This window comes from Strix aluco, chromosome 5, assembly GCF_031877795.1.
Source record: "Strix aluco isolate bStrAlu1 chromosome 5, bStrAlu1.hap1, whole genome shotgun sequence".
NCBI classification, from domain to species: Eukaryota; Metazoa; Chordata; class Aves; order Strigiformes; family Strigidae; genus Strix; species Strix aluco.
Window position 1 is genome coordinate 66,395,898 of NC_133935.1, and position 18,799 is coordinate 66,414,696.

The following is an 18,799-nucleotide window of genomic DNA, read 5'->3' on the forward strand; positions in this document are numbered from 1 at the left end:
ACTTTGGAAGATCATTAGAAGCCTCTACAGTAGCTAAAGAGGCTTAAGGGAGGTTTTTTTTTTCATGTTGCAGTCTCCATTCAGTCGACTTTGTTAAGAAATTGGTTTTCCCACAGAAGACAGCATAGGCTTTTATGTAAAATCTTTTTTGATTACTTCTAAGTCTATGAGGGTATGGAACCTTTTAAAAGCATATTTTGATACACAGTTATGTATAGTCCAGAAATATATATGTGAATTCTTAATTTGTGGTGTGCAACAAATTTAAGTCCAGACCCCACTCATGGTAACTTGAGTGAGTTCCTTCACTGGCAAGTATTTTCCTGACTTCTAGCAGAAAAACAGTTGGTTTGTCTGGGGGGAAAACATACTGGAAAAAAGCCAAACATATGCAAGTTTGTGTCTTATTTGTTATATTTAACTTTCTGATTAGATTATGACATTGTTTTACCTGTTGCTTTTCCAAGTAGTTGTATGAAAACCATTAAACCTAAATAAAAGAAAGTGTGCTTTGTTGTGCTTGCTGTAAAATAAGTAAATAACATCCATTTCAAATCTCATGACAGGATCTAAAGCCTGGAAACTTGGCAGTGAATGAAGACTGTGAATTGAAGGTAGGATATGTTTATTTGGAAAAAAAAAAAAAAAAAAAAAAAGTCAGATGTATCAGAAATACACCACAGAAGACAGCAGGTGCAACAGCTGTAATCTCGCTGGCTGGTTTCAGTGATGGGCCAGGCTTTCAGCCCATGGGCTTTCAGGAGTCATGGAGAAATAGGGAAACGCTGGAAAATTAAAGGGAAGATCAGATGGGCAGTGGTAAAATCTCGGAAAAAAATTACAAGAAACTGCTCCATATAAGTATTTTCCCATTTGTCTGACCTCAGTCACCACAAGAATAATTAAATATTTACTTAAGAAATAAAGCCCTGAATAGTGAGAATCTATTCACCTCCTATTTGTATGTTCTTGACTGACATAAATGTGTATTTCGTATGAATGGCAGAGATCAAGCTAGAAATGTTGCCCAAAATGTCCCAGCTGAAAACATCCAGTCCAGATAGGACACTCTGGGAAGCTGGTACCCAGTGCTAACAGGGGAGAGATGGGGGTTGTCTTCAGGATATAGAGAAAGATTTCTGGTGAGGAAGTCAGTGCCACAGGTTATTACATTCATGGCATCACTGGAGCACCTCCTGACTTGGGTCCCTGCAGCTGGGTGAAGGGTAGTGTAAGAACTGAAACTGCTTCTGCAGGTTTGGCATTGACAGCAGTCCACGCCACAGCTGTCTGCCCGCACCAAGTGTGTGTGTGTGACATTAATGGTCACCCTTTTCTTGTGTGATGTGTATGTTGCAATGAATACTGGTATACAGCCTGCAATCCCAAGCACAGATACAGGCTGGGTGATGAGTGGATTGAGAGCAGCCCTGCAGAGAAGGACTTGGGGGTATTAGCAGATGGAAAACTGAATGAAATGACCCAGCAATGTGCACTCGCAGCCCAGATAGCCAACTGTATCCTGGTCTGCATCAAGAGAAGTGTGGCCAGCAGGTTGAGGGAGTTGATCCTCCCCCTCTGCTCTGCTCTTGTGAGACCCCACCTGGAGTACTGTGTCCAGCTCTGGGGCTCTGGGGCCCCCAACATAAGAAGGACATGGACCTGCTTGAGTGGATCCAGAGGAGGCCACGAAGATGATCAGGGGGCTGGAGCACCTCCCCTGTGAGGACAGGCTGAGAGGGAGACCTTATAGTGGCCTTCCAGTACTCAAAGGGGGCTACAGGAAAGGTGTGGAGGGACTCTTCATCAGGGATTGTAGTGATAGGATGAGGGGTAACAGTTTTAAAGTGAGAGAGGGTAGATTTAGATTAGATGTAAGGAAGAAATTCTCACTGTGAAGGTGGTGAGACACTGGAACAGGCTGCCCAGAGAAGCTGTGGATGCCCCATCCCTGGCAGTGTTCAAGGCCAGGTTGGACGGGGCTTTGAGCAACCTGATCTAGTGGAAGGTGTCCCTGCCCATGGCAGGGGGGTTGGAACTAGATGATCTTAAGGTCCCTTCCAGCCCAAACCATTCTATGATTTTTATGCAGTCACTCAACTAAAAATACTTTTCAGGAAAAAATCATGTCATGGCTACAGTCAGATAACCAGCAGGAGAACTGGTTTTATGACATGTTGCAGCTAATCACTTCAGAGAAGCATGAGAGGAATCACATACTGCTCACCACAAATGAGAACATCTTATTTCTTTAAAAGTGATTCCTTCTGCACTGTTACAACTAATAGTAGTATCAACTGCACATAGACTAGAGTGTGTTTCATAGCAGGAATATGTCAGTTCTGCTTCATTTTTGCTCTTAATTGAAGTAATGAGAAAAAAAAAATCATTAAAGGGAGACAATTCCTCATAAAACCTCCTGTAGTTCAGCTATTAGCTCTTTCTGCTGCTGCACTGCAAGACAGGTGCATTTCATGGCATTTTTTTGTATTACGTCATTGCTGCTTCTCCGAAGTGGGGCAGCTATTGGCATGTACCATGACTCCCTTCGTCCTACCCATCAGGGCTTCTCTCCGAAGATGGGCAGGACAATGGTGCACACCCACACCCTTCTGTGTCCTGATATGTAAGTACATTTAGATCTTGTGGCCAAGGTTTCCTCCCTAAGAAACATAAGACTTCATGGGAGTAGTTCAGTTATGTGAGAATTCCAGTTTTGAACAAATATAAAAAGTCTAACTACAAACTGGGAGATACAGAAGATCAAAGGTTGTGAAGCACTCCCCTAATTACATAAAATAAAAGTTGATGCAACACTGCAAAAATGTTTTTTAACATACAATATACAAACTATATACTTGCATGTAGCTGTTGTAATGCAATTTTTTGCTCTTCAGAGACTGACCTGAATATTCAGATTCCTGTCATTTCTCTATGTAACACAAAAAGCCATTGTCTTCTCCAGGCTTGTAGGTGGCCAAATGGTGAGTGGATCCCAGGGTGATTGGGGAAAAAAAGAATCTAGAAAAAAGCAGTTCTACCTGTTTCTCTTCCCCGCCCCCCCCAGCTGTGCAATTACATTTTGAGGTGCAGCCCAGGTCTAAGACATTCTTCCATGATACAATCACTGTATCTCTTTATTTAACACAACTTATTTTTCTGTTACCTTGAACATCTTTAAGCTTTTAGATAAACTGAGACAGATAATTCTGTATCAGAACACAGTTTTGTGAAATGACGAGAAAATGTAGCATTTAGCTTTAGTTTTTGTTTCTTGACTCTCAGAGTGAAATTTTGATGTCCCTGGTTGTACAATAAGCTCTGATAGCATATGCAGAAGTGTAGATTTGCAATTAGGAAATTCTGGTTGTCAAAAGACAACTCCGATCTATAAACAAAAAGCAAACTATAGTATGTTGACAAGTGTAGATAAAAAAAATCAAGGCAAGGATTTAACTGAAATCTCTCTTACACTAAAGGAGTTGAACTGACTTCCCCTGCATGCCAGCATTCGGATGCAATGGACAGGATGTGACCCCGCTCTAAGAGTGTTCTTCTGAAGTCAGTTTATGTGGGCACAGGACCACGCTGCCAGGGATAGTCCAAGCCTTTTCCCCCATGTTTGTGCACTCAGCAGCTTCCCTTGCATCAGCTCCAGTGGCAATGAGGCTGTAGGCAGGTTGGAACAGTTCCTTGAAGTGGTAATTAAGAAGAAATCAGTTTTGTTTTTCACAATGAGCTTTCTGGCTCCCTCATCTGATGCTCTCAACTGCTACAGAGTAATCAGAAAAGTGACAGTGAAAGGTGCATGAGGGGAAATCACTGCCCTTTCTGCAGTCTCAAAGTTACAAGATATTTTTGTTAGGGTTACTGAAGCAAGTTAGGAAGATTAAGTTTGCTGAGTAGAAGGGGGGCTTGTCCTTGAGGAGCTGAGGGAATTTGCGCTCTCTTTCATAATTTCTGTATTACAGAAAAGATTTTCAAACTTGTTTTGAAAATTGCTTTGGAAGTTCCAGCTGAAAAGTTGAAGATTGGAGTATGAGAAAAATAGTTTCATGTGAAGATTATTGTTGGAAGTGGTTAATATATTAAGTACTAACAGGATACACTTGTTTCTGGGCCTAATGATATGTAAATTAAAAGAAATCCCGAAGTTAATATACAATGCACAAAAATTCTTGCTGATGTTTTCTGCTTTTACAAAAATACAAACCCGAATATTTTAGCTGTTTCCACTTCCAAGTGTCACAAGCCGTAGTATGGAAAATGCCTAAAAAGCTGTGACAGTATAGATGGTACCCCATGTGGCTTTTGACCTGTTACATAAGACTTCCTTTTGTTTTCCACCCTTCCTCTTGTGTTATTGAGAAAGCATAATGTGTGCTGTATATGTAGAATAAATTTGAAATCTGTAATAAAAGTGTATTTTGCTATTGCAAATATTTTGAGTCCAGTAAATCTTCAGTACCAAAGAATTGGCTGTAATCAAGTGCGTTTTATTAGTAAGAATAAAAATCTCTCCCTTTGCATCCTATTCCTGTTTTTAAATTGGTAGGTAATCAGCAGTTATGGGGAAAACATGTAAATGGTATTTCAAGTATGGCAATAAAGATAAGCCATAACATTTTATACTCTTGATCTATGAATGAAAATATAATTTTCCTTTCTGTTAGTGCCAGGGAATGATGAAACTATCCTGAAATATTTTAAAAAGTTTAATTACCGAGAGCATTACAAAAACATAACTCTTGGTATAGTAATGCACAGGTGCTCCTAGTAAAAACTTGTTCCCTGTCAATATATATATATGAAGCCTGATACACATCGAAACTAGTGGCTGTTCATGCAAAGCTACATATTCAGCTATCTGTGGATGATGATGATTTATTTTAAGTAGACTTTACTTACCCAGGCCCCTGCTTCTTGTTAGGAGCGTGAACTTCTGATAAACATGAACTGACTGTAATTCCAGGGGTGGAATTTTCTTGCTGTTGGCCACATCTTTCAACACCATCTTTTGATGGTCCATGCAGGTGGGCCTTATTAAGCCAATTTTGTAGAAGTTGACAAAAGGCTGTAATGTTCATTTTTAATCTTGCTGCTGTACACATTGCTGTATCTAGAGGTAAATATCTGAGAGTCTTAGAAATAAGCTGAGTTGTGCATAATCCCTTAAAAAAATTGCACTGACCTTGCTTTCCTTACAGAGGGTTATTCTGTAGTTGATGCAGTAGGTTGGAAAAAACTCGGTGGGACTGAATAATAGTAATTTCCTAATCTTGTTGAAGATTTTCAATGTGACCTAGAGGAAGTCTTCCCTTGTATGAGTTACTCATAAAATGGAAATAATGATAACTCCTTACTTCAGAATATTATTGAAACGCACTTTTGAATTGTACCACCTGGAATATGACAGCAAAGAATACCATCTAAGATAGGTGCTTGGTTTTTAGCCCTAACATGATACAATGGTGATTCCATGGCCAGGGAACATTTTGCATTGAATGTGACCAGTATCTTTTTAATTAATAATTGAAGAATCTATTATTTTCTTACTGGTTTTGCAGCTTTTCATGTTGCTATAGGAATATCTAACTTGGAGAAAAAAATTGTAAAGCTCCTTGCTACTTCTGTCTTCATTTTTAAAATGAGAACAAGACACTTCAGTGAGAAAAAGATACAAAAATAAACCAGTCTCTGCAGATTGCTCCAGTTCTTTCATTTTCCACATTTGTAAAGTTTGTATGAAACAGATAATTAGCTGTCTGATCAGGATGTTCTTTGTGCTTCCACTACAGATTCTGGATTTTGGATTGGCAAGGCATACAGACAGTGAGATGACCGGTTACGTGGTTACAAGGTGGTACAGAGCCCCAGAGGTCATACTTAACTGGATGCATTATACGCAAACAGGTCAGCATCTCTTCAGAAAAGTCTTAACAGAGCTTAACCATTCACTGAATCAGGCAATTATAAGCATGTCTTTGTTTCTGAAGTGAATGAGAAATTGGCGGTGGAGATGACCGTATAATTATGCAAAACTTTCTTGTAGATAAATTGCAGGTAATCATTTGGTGGTTGTGAGTTTGGGGACTTGTTTGTATATTTTCTGAGTGTAACAGAAAGTGCCAAGGTGATTGGAAAAAAGTGATACAAACGTATACAGGTGTGACAGTCTGGTCTGTGTTCTTGTGTTCTGCACTGACTGTCATCTTTCTGCAAAGATGTGCTGATTGTAACTCGGACAGGAGAAGATGGCAGAAGGAGGGAATTCAAGTGACACTAGGATAGCTATGGAAGTTTTTGAAAGCGTTGAAAATTTACTTCCCACGTGCATCTACCTGTTACTGAGAAGCTGATTCTGCATATGTCATGGTTTGAGCCCAGAGGGCAACTGAGCACCACGCAGCCATTCACTCACCCCTTCCCCTCCCCAGTGCTGGGAAGGAGAAAATGAAGCAAAAGGCTCAGGAATTTAGATAAGGACAGGGACAGGTGTCTCACCCATTAAAAGACAGACTTGTTAGGCAAAAGACAGACTCTTTGGGGGAAGAAAAAAGAACATCACTTTAATTCAAACACTAACAAAAACAACGCCACACAGAGTGGGACAGTGAGAAACGTTACCACATCTTAAAAACACCTCCCCACACCCCTCCCTTCTTCCCTTTTAGTTTTGTTCCTGATGCCTCTACCTCCTCCTCCCAATGATGTGGGGGCAGGGAATGGGGGATTTTCCGTCAGTCCACTGCTCTTTCCTCCTGGGGGGGGAAGCACTCCCCCACATTTCTTCCCCTGCTCCACCTGGCTCCCCTCTCACAGGAGACTCCTCCGTGAACTTTCTCTGGCTTGAGTCCTCGGGCTGCAGACGTTCCCATGCTGCTCCAGCGTGGGTCACCCCCACATGTTGCAATCCTCCCAGCACTGAACTACAGTAGCGGGGGTGGCTTCTTCCCTCAGAGTCCTGGCCTTCTTCGGGCACAGATGCCTGCTCTGGTGTTGGGGCCCTCCACAGGCTGCAGACAGATCTCTGCTCCACCATGGACCTCCGTGGGTGGCAGGGGGGCGGCCCTGCCGTCTCACCACGGGATACAGGGGAGTCTGTGCTCCAGCTCACCCCCCCCCCCTTCCTCCTCCTTTCCACTGATGTTGGTGTTTGCATAGGTGTCCTTCTCTTCCTCACAAGTCCCAACCCCTCCCAGGTTCCCCTGCTTAATACGTTATCGCAGAGGTGCATCTAATTGGCTCGGCCTTGGCCAGAGGCAGGTCCAACTTAGAGCTGGGGGAGCTTCAAGAAGCTTCTCATAGGGGGCCACCACTGTAGCCCCCTCTCCCACTACCAAAAACCCACCACACAAACCCAGCACAGCATATTACCAGATTATCTCCAGTTTGCTAATTAGAAAGGCTGGTAGTTTCACCTATACTGTTCATCATAGTAGGCAAGGCACTCATTTATTTTATAACAGGCTATATATAAAGGGGAATTTTACACTTCTTTAAAATATGTTTTAAATTAAATTTTATGTACATTTAAATGGACAAGTGTTCAGCAATTTAATGTGATGATTGGTCTTTTTTTACAGTTGACATCTGGTCTGTGGGCTGTATAATGGCTGAGATGATAACAGGGAGGCCTCTGTTCAAAGGAAATGATCGTATCCTTCAGTGAATTTATGATACTACTGTAAGAAAATGATGAGAGGTTCTTGTGTGATACAGTAGGCCTGTTCAAAAACTGATGAGCATAAATTGAAATGAATAGTAAAATGGTTTGTACCTTTCTCATTAATTGGTTATTTGATATCTGTATGACTTCTGCACATCTGCCAATTAAAACTTGTATTACTGAACTTTTTCAATAGAGAAAGAGAGGTGATCTTTGAATCATGTCTCAGATCATCAGGTAAAAGGTTCTGTGATGATACAAGAGGCATATTTTGATTTTTTTAGTAATAGGTTCCACAATTCCAGAACATGCACAGAAGATTCTGCTGTAGTATGCGGACTTATGTGTGCTGGTCCATTTCATGCTTTTTGAGACTTTTACAAAAATGTTATGTAAGTAACATCTAGTAAAATGTTTTAGATTTACAGAAGACATCTAGTCCTATAATTTCATTGCTGAGGAATTGAGAAAATAGTTAAGATTAAGCTGTAATTCAACCTCAAGTGATACTTCATTGGCAGTAATAGTTGCGATAGTTAATAGGGGATGGTGTTAATAGAAGACAGCAAGAATTTTTTGCTTTTTTTGTGTGTCCAAGCTCTGTATGTTTGTCGGCTCAGCCTAATCATTTTGCACTGCTTTTCCCCTTGTGAAGTTCCAGTAAATAAATCACTTACTTGCAAATACTTGTTTACAGAATCACTGAATCACAATTGTTTAGTTTTAAGTTACATTTGTATTTAAGTTCATACATGTAAGATTACGACTTCATTGCATGGATCATATTCTTGTTTTATGAGGAAGAACATAAAAGAGGAAGATTGCATTCACCAAAAAAATGATGGGGACTACGAAAAAGTAGAATACATCAAATTATTTCAGGTGTACAGATTTTAAGTACACGTTAGTTCTTAACAAGAAAATACTAAAATGCCTGCTAAAGAACAGCCGTTGAATAACACATAGCATTTCTCAACTAATGCTAACCTTGAGCATTCTGATACATAAGTAAGAAAATGAATGAGTCATGATTTTCAAGTTGCACTGTAAATGAAAGAGTGGAAAAGCTAGTATTTTAGTCATACTGGGTTTTGGAGATTTCAGAACTGTTGGCTGAAGTTCTGCGTCCTATGTTATGAAGGAAACTATCCCAGCATAATAGTCCTTGCTGGCCTTTGAGTATACAAATCAGTATTACCTGTTAGGGAAATACAGCCATGGGTTCAGCTTTGGGTAGGTGAGTAAGAAAACAGCTAACTTAGGGATTTTTGGTTTAGTACTATGAATAGGTTATCCTGCAGACTTGGTATGGGATTTTATTTATTTATTTATTTCATTAACATTACCCACCATTGCCTTTTTCTGCAGAGGTTGATGGAATCCTCGTGTGCCTTGAGCTCTGATTTAGCTTCTCATCTGCTACTCTTAATAGAGTAGCAAATGAGTCACAAGCCTGTTCTCTGCAGCATTAGCCTCCTGTAAATATGGTGTTTCTTCTTTGAAACAGCTAATATTGTTGCCGATTAATTTGTGCTGGTTTAGGACACAGAAGATTAGGGAGTGTTCTGATGCCTCACCCAAATGACTCCAACATCTCAGCATCTGGAATCGAGCTATGCATGTGGGAAATGAGGAGAGGGATTAATTTTTTTCCCCTTCTCAGTGTGGAGAAGAACTAACACACTGGTTTCCTCTGATTTTTGTTCTGTTTATCATACCATCCAATGTTCTCTGTGATTTTTCCTGCCTCTACATCACGTAAGTATTGGATAGACCAGGGCAATGCATGCAATGCATGCATTGATTGTTCAGATACTCCAATACTTTTGGACTGATTTTGACCAAAAATACAGAGGAGGCCTGATGATATTAGAGGAGTTTGCAGATGATTCAATTATGTATTCCTAAATTATAGGATATTTTATTTCAGGTGCTTTCAGTGTCTTTGCCTTTTGCAAGAAAAAAGGAGAACTTTCACCTTTCATAAATCTGTTCAGTTGTTGCATTGTGATTTTTGTATCATTTTCCACTAGCAGAGAAAGGCACAATTTTTGCAGGGTGCTTAGTTTTCTTATGGTGAAAGACTTTGTTCCTTATTTCTGGTATTCAGATCTGGACCAGCTCACAGAAATAATGAAAATAACAGGTACACCAACGCAAGATTTTGTTCAAAAACTGCACAGTCAAGATGTGAGTATTATGCTTTGTCTCAGTTGGTTTTACATGTCTTAATTTTACTTCAGCCATGCTCCTTTCTTAGGCTGGCTGAGATAATATGTATTGACTACTGAAATGATCCCTGATAGTACATCTCTGCCTTGAAATGCTTTGCACACCCAGAATAACTACTGGAGATTAAGGAAGGGACAGCAAATGATAGAACACTTGAAAAATCTGTATATTTAAATACTTCAAAGTTTCCAGTGTGCACCATATAAACAGTTGAGTTGATGCATTACTACTTGTATTCGGAATGTACTGAAAACTTGAACCTACTCCGAAAACCCAGTTGTTTGCAGATTCTCTGACTTCGTCTTTCCTACTCTTATGTGGAGGTCCTTCTAGAATCCTTAAGCCCCTACTATAAAGAATCTAAAATTATTCATAAGAATAACTATACAATTTAAATACTAATTACTGTATAAAGTTCACTTCTAGAGATTCCTGTAAATTCACTATGACATTATTTCAAATGATGCATACATGTTTATTGTAATTAATATATTAAATATGGAGCACTAATAATTAAAGCTTTATATTATCATTTCTTAATCATGGTTTTAAGGCTTGATTTAAAAAAAAAAAAAAGTTATTTTCAACAAGAAGGTGAATATACTCAGGGCTTATGACTCCCCAAAAAATTCACTTGCATAGTGTGCTATTGTTGAGTTACCTATTAAGCATATAATTAATATTGTCACATTACAAAGGCAGCAAAGGCCTAATTTAATATCCATGTTTCTTTTAAGGCAAAAAACTATATCAAAAGCCTCCCAAAAGTCCAGAAAAAAGATTTTGCATCCATCTTGAAGTATGCGAATCCTTTGGGTAAGACAGTTTGTGTAGATGTGTACAATTTCTATTGTTCTTTTGTTTGCATTGGAGGCAGCAGCAGTATCAGTCATGTGATAGCTTATGTGATGGTTCTTGTGCTTTTCTGTCTCTTGCTTTCCATAATTCATAACTTTGATTGTAGTGACTGAACTTTGTCAAGTTTGGACCCTGCTAGGAATCAGATGTGTCTTAGAAGCATCAAAAAAGAAGTATTTTGTGTTTCAGGCTTTGATCCAGCTTAATGGTTTTACTGGAGCAGCTTTTGCAAGGGCCCTGGGAGGTTAAATATATGTAATAAATTTTTCTCTGTATTGTATTTGAAATATAATTCTGAAAGCTCAATCTCATTTGCAGTAGAAATGCAATCAAAAAGAAAGCTGACATTTTAGTTGTGGAACTAATACATCCTGAGAAACATCTGTGCATTCCTGAGAAGCACTGGCTTGGATTTGATAGATACAGCCAGAAGAACATACCAAGTGTGCATAGCTGTGACATGACCCGAGGCAGCCAGAGCTCTGAGATGGCTCTGCCCAAACCTCATCTGTTCCCCAGAGACAATGAACACTCAGTAAATTTGCAGATGACACCAAGTTGGGTGGGAGTGTTGATCGGCTCAAGGGTAGGGAGGCTCTGCAGAGAGATCTGAACAGGTTGGAGCAATGGGCTAAGGCCAACTCTGTGAGTTTCAATAAGGCCAAATGCCGGGTGCTGCACTTTGGCCACAACAACCCCCAGCAGCGCTACAGGCTTGGGGAGGAGTGGCTGGAGAGCTGCCAGTCAGAGAGGGACCTGGGGGTGTTGACTGACAGCTGGCTGAACATGAGCCAGCAGTGTGCCCAGGTGGCCAAGAAGGCCAATGGCATCCTGGCTTGCATCAGAAATAGCGTGGCTAGCAGGGACAGGGAAGTGATCTTACCCCTGTACTCAGCACTGGTGAGGCCGCACCTCGATTAGTGTGTTCAGTTTTGGGCCCCTCACTACAAAAAGGACATTGAATTACTCGAGCGTGTCCAGAGAAGGGCAACGAAGCTGGTGAAGGGTCTGGAGCACATGTCGTACGAGGAGCGGCTGAGGGAACTGGGGTTGTTTAGTCTGGAGAAGAGGAGGCTGAGGGGAGACCTCATCGTCCTCTACAGCTACCTGAAAGGAGGTTGGAGAGAGCTGGGGATGAGTCTCATTAATGAAGTAACAAGTGATAGGACAAGAGGGTATGGCCTCAAATTGTGCCAGGGAAGGTTTAGACTGGGTATTAGGAAGCATTTCTTTACAGAACGGGTTGTTAGGCGTTGGAATGGGCTGCCCAGGGAGGTGGTGGAGTCCCCATCCCTGAAGGTGTTTAAGAGTAGGGTCGACTTAGCGCTGAGGGATATGGTGTAGTTGGGAACTGTTAATGTTGGGTTGATGGTTGGACTGGATGGTCTTCAAGGTCTTTTCCAACCTAGACAATTCTGTGATTCTGTGAAAGCCAGTTTTATTAAAATAGAAATTAGGATAATTGAATCTTCTCAATTTAAGAATGTTCAGATACAGTAGAAATAAACATCATTAATAAGCTGCTCTTACCCTGTCTGTGTGGTTAGCTCACTGACCTTCTCGACTACAGCAAGCTACACTTTTCCATTTAGTTTTTAGGACATTTCCTCCTATCACCTCAGTGGCCATCTGGCTGTGGCCATCCTTACATAGAGAACAACTGCTCATGGTCTGGGAGAGAAGGTTAGGGAGAATCCATGACATGGCAAGCAGGAGTTGCAGCATCTTGTCCCACAGTGCTGCCTCTTCTTCCTTTCAGCTGCTCCATCCAACCCAGGAACGTTCTTTCAGGATAGAAAAACAGAGAATAAACGTCATTCTTCATATCTGTTTACACTAGCCCATTTTGACAGTCTAACAGTGGACCTGATCCAAAATCCACTGGAGAGGAATATATGAAATTTTCATGGATTGTTTTGGCCAAGGTCAAAAACACATGGCAGATAAAGTCAGCGCTGAGATTCTGAGCATGGACAACTGACTTGTCTTAGTGAACTTCAGAGTGTACTTGGGCTTGGGTTTGGTCACATACAAAGCCATTCTCATTACCTCTACACCCACCTGTTCATTCTGCTGCTGTCAGGTTGTGATGTACCTTAGAACCCCAACACGGTGGCAATGATGAGAGACACCTGGGAAAGCCCCAAGCCCAGTGGTCCTGGAGCCAGAAGTTGAGAAGTCCTTGGCTGAGGTGATGTGGCTGTAGTGCATACAGAGGCAAGGGAGCACCTTTGCATTGCAATCAGGCTTTGTACACATCCCAGCTTGCTCACAATGCTATTTTGTCATGCAGATGGGCCCCACTGGCTATAAAATGAACACCCAATGATTCTGCTTTATAATTCTGTGTATTTATTTGAAATGTCTCCAGGGCAATGTTACTGTGTACAGGCTGGAATCAGTGGTGTGATTTGAATACATTGTTTGTTTTCTGTGCAATAGCTGTAAACCTTTTGGAGAAGATGCTGGTGCTGGATGCAGAGAAGCGAGTCACAGCAGCTGAGGCTTTGCTGCATCCTTACTTTGAACCAATTCACGATCCTGAGGAAGAAATTGAAGCTGAGAAGTATGACGACACATTTGATAACATGGATCTTCCGCTAGATGAATGGAAGCGTGAGTTTAGTTTTGTGATGTTTTCAAAAATAGTCAGATAAAAGGCCATCCAGAAATAAGAATATTCCCATTTACAAATTGCCTTCTCTGCTTTTGATGGAACAGAGTAAATAGACAGTATTAAGATAGAGAAATGCTGTTGATAAGCCAGTGTTCCTCTTATCAAGTTCTCCTGGAATGATCCCCAAAGGCTTCTTCTCTGCCTCCTAATAGAGGGTCCCCTCCTTCCCCTCCCCTCCTTCCCCTCCCCTCCTTCCCCTCCCCTCCTTCCCCTCCCTCTGTCCTCCCATCTTCTGCAGTATAGGAAAGAAACCATTTCTATAACATGTTCCTTCCTGTGGGTAGGACAGGTGAACCGATGCCTCAACTGTTGGCTCTATAGGACTATAACGATTGCTGGCCTTAATTTTAAATTAGGTTCTCTCAGGGAGAGAAAACATATCTATCCCAGTAGAGATTTAAGTCTGAATCTAGTTTTCATGTGACATTAGAGGTTTGTATTTTGGCTTTTAAGTGAAGACTTGACTTTTAAAGCTGTTTTTCTCAGTAGCTCTTTCTGAGGATATTGCCCACTATACTGTAAAGTCAGTGCTCACATCCTTTTGAAAGCACCTGTAACATTTCAGTATTGGGCTACTTCAAATTTGAAATGATGGAAAAAATGGTCCTTGATTCCCTTACTTTTTGTACTCTTTTTTTTTTTTGCCTGAAGAGGTCTCTCTCTTCCTGACCTAGATCACAGCATAACTGCTGGGAGTTGCACCTTGCTTGTTTCTTTGGAGCCCCTTTTCAGATTAGACCGGCAACACGGTTTATTCTCTTGTTTTCCAGGCATTACATACAAAGAGATACTGAACTTCAAGCCACCACAGACATCAGAGTCAAAGGAGACCGCAGTGTAATTGTGTGACTCAGTCTTTTCAGAACTCTGAAGAAAGCGAGAAAGTTGTAAATGTTTGTGACATTTCAGGTGTATAAAACTTTTATAATTAAACTGGATGTAATCTGTTTTATCTGCACTGTAAGAAAGAGCAATGTCTTTTACCCTGCATATGGAAGTTGGTGCCTTTGGGAATAGCATTTCAAAACTATCCAGAAACTTATTCCTGTTTACAACTTCTTCCTTCTGCGTGAAAGGATTCAGACTGTGATAACCCAGTGCCATCCTCAAAAGAGCAGGTAGGACTAATTCTTCAGCTCAGAGATCAGAAGAGTACGTTACTACCCCAGGCAAACTGAGATACAGAGTGTGTCAGAGATGTGCCGTGACTGCTTTCCCAGGTCACTGAACTATCTTGAATACAAGAATTATTCATGTGACTTCCTCTGGAATATTTCACCTTGGTGAAAGCCTGGGGTGGCTAATCATCTTCTGCTACCTCAGCTAGTGCAGCAGGTAGCAGAGACACAGCCCGAATGAGTGCCTGTGTCCCCTGTCCTACATGAGCGGAGGAGAACCTGAGCTCCAGCCAGTTCTGACAGATCTGGGCAAGAGGCAAGAAGCAGAGAAGTGTCGATGTACTAGATTTTTTTTTTTTTTTCAAAGTAGCCAGCGTAGCAGGACAAGATTTCAAAAATGCACTAGGTGAACAGTCACTGGATAAACAATCACTGTCAAGGGGTACAATATTTTCCTCTAAATACAGTGCAGTCTCTCTGTATAATAGACCAGGGATCAAAGATTTCCAGGGAGAAAATTCTTAAGACTTTCTAAAATTTTGTAAGCTTTTAGCATCTTAGTATTGAAATGATCACTGAGAAAGTACATCTTCTCAGAGGATGTACTGGTTATAGAATCAGCAGTGCTGATTTTAGAAGTAAAGCTGCACATGAGTCACATTATAGAAAATAAAATGAGGATAAAAATGCTACGCTGCAGCTGTTCATTGGGAATACCTGCAGCAAGCTGTTTTGCTCACAGTGTAGAGAGGTGTTGCCAGGAGCAGAATAACAACCATTCCTTTTTTAGCCATTTGAACTCATCTTACTTGGAAAAACCCTCAGACCTTCTGTTGAGAGGTGCCTTACCAGAAGGAGTCAGCTTCCCGATGGGATAGATTGATTAGATACTTCATGAGTTCCTCTTACTGTATTTTCCTTAGTGCTTAGTTTGTAATAGTCTCTCAGAGGTAGGAAAAAGAAATTGGCAAAACTTTGGTGAAGAATTTATTTGTGAGATTGCTTGTCCTTGTTAAGGGTAGTGTCTTTACAGCTGACTGACTGTATGCAGATTATTCCCAATGCAGTATGCTGTTTTATGTTGCTACTGAGTGAAATGTGAAGGAAGACATTTGGTCTTAGCAGGTAATAACTGGAAAAGAAGTAAGAAATTACTTGGCATTTTTTGCTTTAATAACCAATTTAAACCAGAAGTTTAATCAAGGCACAGTTGTTCTGTTTCTTTCAATGAATGTTTAAGTTAAACACCTGTAAATATTAGTATATCTTTAAAAATTGCTTGTGATGAACACTGATTAGCTGAGATGGCACGTAGAGAGACTAAATGGTAACAGAAACCTTGAATTATTGATGTATTTGACAAGTCATTAAAAGCTACAGTTTCAGGAATACATTAAAAGCAGAGAATGTAATTTCAAACAAAACATTTTTCCACACTACAGGTCACTGAGAAAGGCACACTTAAAGAGTCATACCCCATTTTGCACTATTGACTTTCTGCTTGGACTACACTTTTACGTTAAATAGGAACTATTTTTTACAGAATAGATGTTTTCTCTTAGGATCGTGCTCCATGGTCCTCTTTAAAAGTCATGGGAGAAAAGTGCCTGTTGGAATTAGTGAGTGTATTAGAGCCAGTTAATGGGAACTGGAAAATGTTGAAAACTTCATGCTCCCTCTGTATTTTAAATGGAATTTCAACATCCTAAATTCTAGCAAATACCTAAAGTCTTGAGATAATGCAGATGGCTCGAATGTTGGTCAGACTTTGAGGAAGCATTATTTTTCATTGAAAAAATGCTTTGCATTTTCTTCATAAATGCCAACACTTCAATGGGCATTTTTACTTCCCCCCACCTTTAGCTTTAATGAAGTCAAGCCCTAAAACCCTCCATTGGCTGAGGTGAACCTTTCCCTCTCTTAATTTAGTATTGGAGAAGCAGCTAGCCCGCAGGAGAAAGGTAATGTTAGCATTTTTCTAGATACTGGAGGAATACAGAGCTGATAAAATAACTGAAGAGAAGACCTTGATGCAGGTGCCAGCAAAGACAGAAGTACTGCTGTGCTGTCTAGTCAGTGGTCTGTAAGGTAAAGTAACAAAACATGGAAAGTTTGTCACATCTTGGCAAGATGTTTCCATGAAGAGGTTGTAGTCTGCAGAAATGGCTCCAAACAGCAATAGAGACTATTACTACAAATATCTCATTAAAAGAAATGCGAGGTGAAAGCAGAAATATTTTGCATGGGAGGCAGCTGCTGCTTCAAAGGGAGAGACAACATTTCCTAAGTTTTTATTTGCTGTTTCTACTGGTGCTAAGCAACTCAGGAATAAGAACCCAATTTCTGTTTGCCTTAGAGAAATGTAAATATGCATGTACTTGAAATGTATTGTGACAAATAAAGGTTTGTTTTTTACACAATAACAGTCTTGTTTTCCCCATATGTATTCCCAAATGTATAATCACTCCTGAAATTAGTATTTTCAGTATAAGGGAACTGTATGAAACCTAATATTGTAGGTACATTTCATGTAATATGAGCTGCTGATGTAGTTTATTTTGGAAGTCAGTCAGACCACAGATGCTAACCTTTCTCCCATTTTCCAAACTTTAAGTCAGCCAGAGACCTGATCTGATTGTACTACTGCCACCCAATTATTTCTTACATCATCTTGGATTTTACAAGACATCTCTGCTTTGTTCTGAAGGACAGGATTTCAGTCCTTAAATGCAGTTGCATTCCTCAGCCCGATTTTAAAAGCCAAAGTCAGATTGACAGTCAACAAGCATATATATCTTAGAGTTAACAGAGTTCTAATAGGATATATGGGACCTTTGCCCTGAAAACCCACATGTACTCTGACTGTTTTAGAGCAGGATTATGCCCTTAAGTATTAGTCTTCATTGCACTGAAGATTCATCATTCATGTTGAATTTTGATAATGTGTTGTTGTGGGTCAGATGTGGCTCAATTTCACTTATTATTTTCTGGGTTTTCAACAGGATAACACTGAGGTCAGTGTTAATATAAGTCCTGCAAAATGTGTTCAGAAGATCCACTTTGTTCTTGATTCAGAACTACCAGGCATATGAGCTGGGTGGGATTCTTTGAGATTCCTACTTTCTGATCTGCTGTTCAAATACAAATATCAGATGCTTCTGGTCTGCTTCAGCTAAGGTTGTCAGAGAATGAAGCATGTATTAGATGTTAACATTCACTGGATGTTGGTATGGAATACTCCTGTAGGGCTTTAGATGGTCCCTGCAAGTACCAGGGAAAGAATAGGGGCTCATAACACCTGCTGTCTCTGCTGATTAATTCTCCATCTCCTGAATGCACTGTAGGGTAACTGGTTGTCAAATAATACCAGAAGCAGTTTCATGGACTACAGCATGTAAAATCTCCTCCTCAGTACTTTTAATAATTCAGATGCACAAGTTGAAGAAAGATCAAGGGATGAGGGCTTCGATCATGCAGACACTCTTTGAAACTTCATGGACTACCAGTTAATGAGCAGCTCTTGAGCACAGATTATTTGCAGCCCTCTGGGATAGCAACATAATGATCTAAAAACTGCATTGCCACCTAGCAACCACATGCAGCTCTTGGGCATGGGAATGATGCATGATTTTTAGCTACGAAGAACAGCATCCCTCTGCAAGGAGGTAAGTGGGGACAAGGAAAGTAATTTAAGGTTTCATTATTTTTGTCTGCTGCTATCCTGCTCTGCAAACAGAGCTCCTTTACACTTAACCTCATTACATTTCCATGCTGGAGTTTTCTAGTTCACTCCAAGGCCTGCTTCATCAGTAAGCAACGAGGTGCATTTCCCAGCTAAGTTTGAGCGATCCAGGCATGGAAGTCTTATGCCTTTCATTGAGGTATTTTGAATGCGCTGTTATCTTTAAGAGGCAAATGAGGCAAAATGAGGAACCAGTGAAGCAACCAAATGAAATGTAGTGAAAGAAATTGCTCAGGTTCCGTTTGAGAATGCTCTTAGTTTTGCCATGCGGTGTCCTGGAGGTATGTGCTGGTAGGGAGCAGGAAACGTCTCTTGCCATGTTTGCATGGTGCCTGCAGCAATGAGGCTCTCATCTGAGTGATGCTCACAATAGCAATGCAACCAAAGACTGCCACCTAATCCAATTCAGGCTGATATTAATGGGAGATTCATTATTATTATTATAACAGTAATATTATCACAGGTTATAACAGTAAAATTATACTGCTCAGGAAATCATGGGC

General features: G+C 40.5%; 1 protein-coding gene across 1 annotated transcript in view; it reads left to right on the forward strand.

Moving 5' to 3' along the window:
- The window catches only part of MAPK12 (mitogen-activated protein kinase 12), a 42,865-nt gene extending 25,888 nt beyond the window's left edge, over nucleotides 1-16,977 (forward strand). Inside the window, exons 6-12 of the mRNA XM_074827669.1 lie at nucleotides 567-614; nucleotides 5,799-5,913; nucleotides 7,587-7,658; nucleotides 9,780-9,859; nucleotides 10,639-10,717; nucleotides 13,202-13,375; nucleotides 14,207-16,977. Coding sequence (XP_074683770.1) covers nucleotides 567-614; nucleotides 5,799-5,913; nucleotides 7,587-7,658; nucleotides 9,780-9,859; nucleotides 10,639-10,717; nucleotides 13,202-13,375; nucleotides 14,207-14,277 — 639 coding nt within the window. The 3' untranslated portion in view covers nucleotides 14,278-16,977. The remainder of the gene's footprint in view (nucleotides 1-566; nucleotides 615-5,798; nucleotides 5,914-7,586; nucleotides 7,659-9,779; nucleotides 9,860-10,638; nucleotides 10,718-13,201; nucleotides 13,376-14,206) is intronic.
- The last annotated feature ends 1,822 nt before the right edge of the window (nucleotides 16,978-18,799 follow it).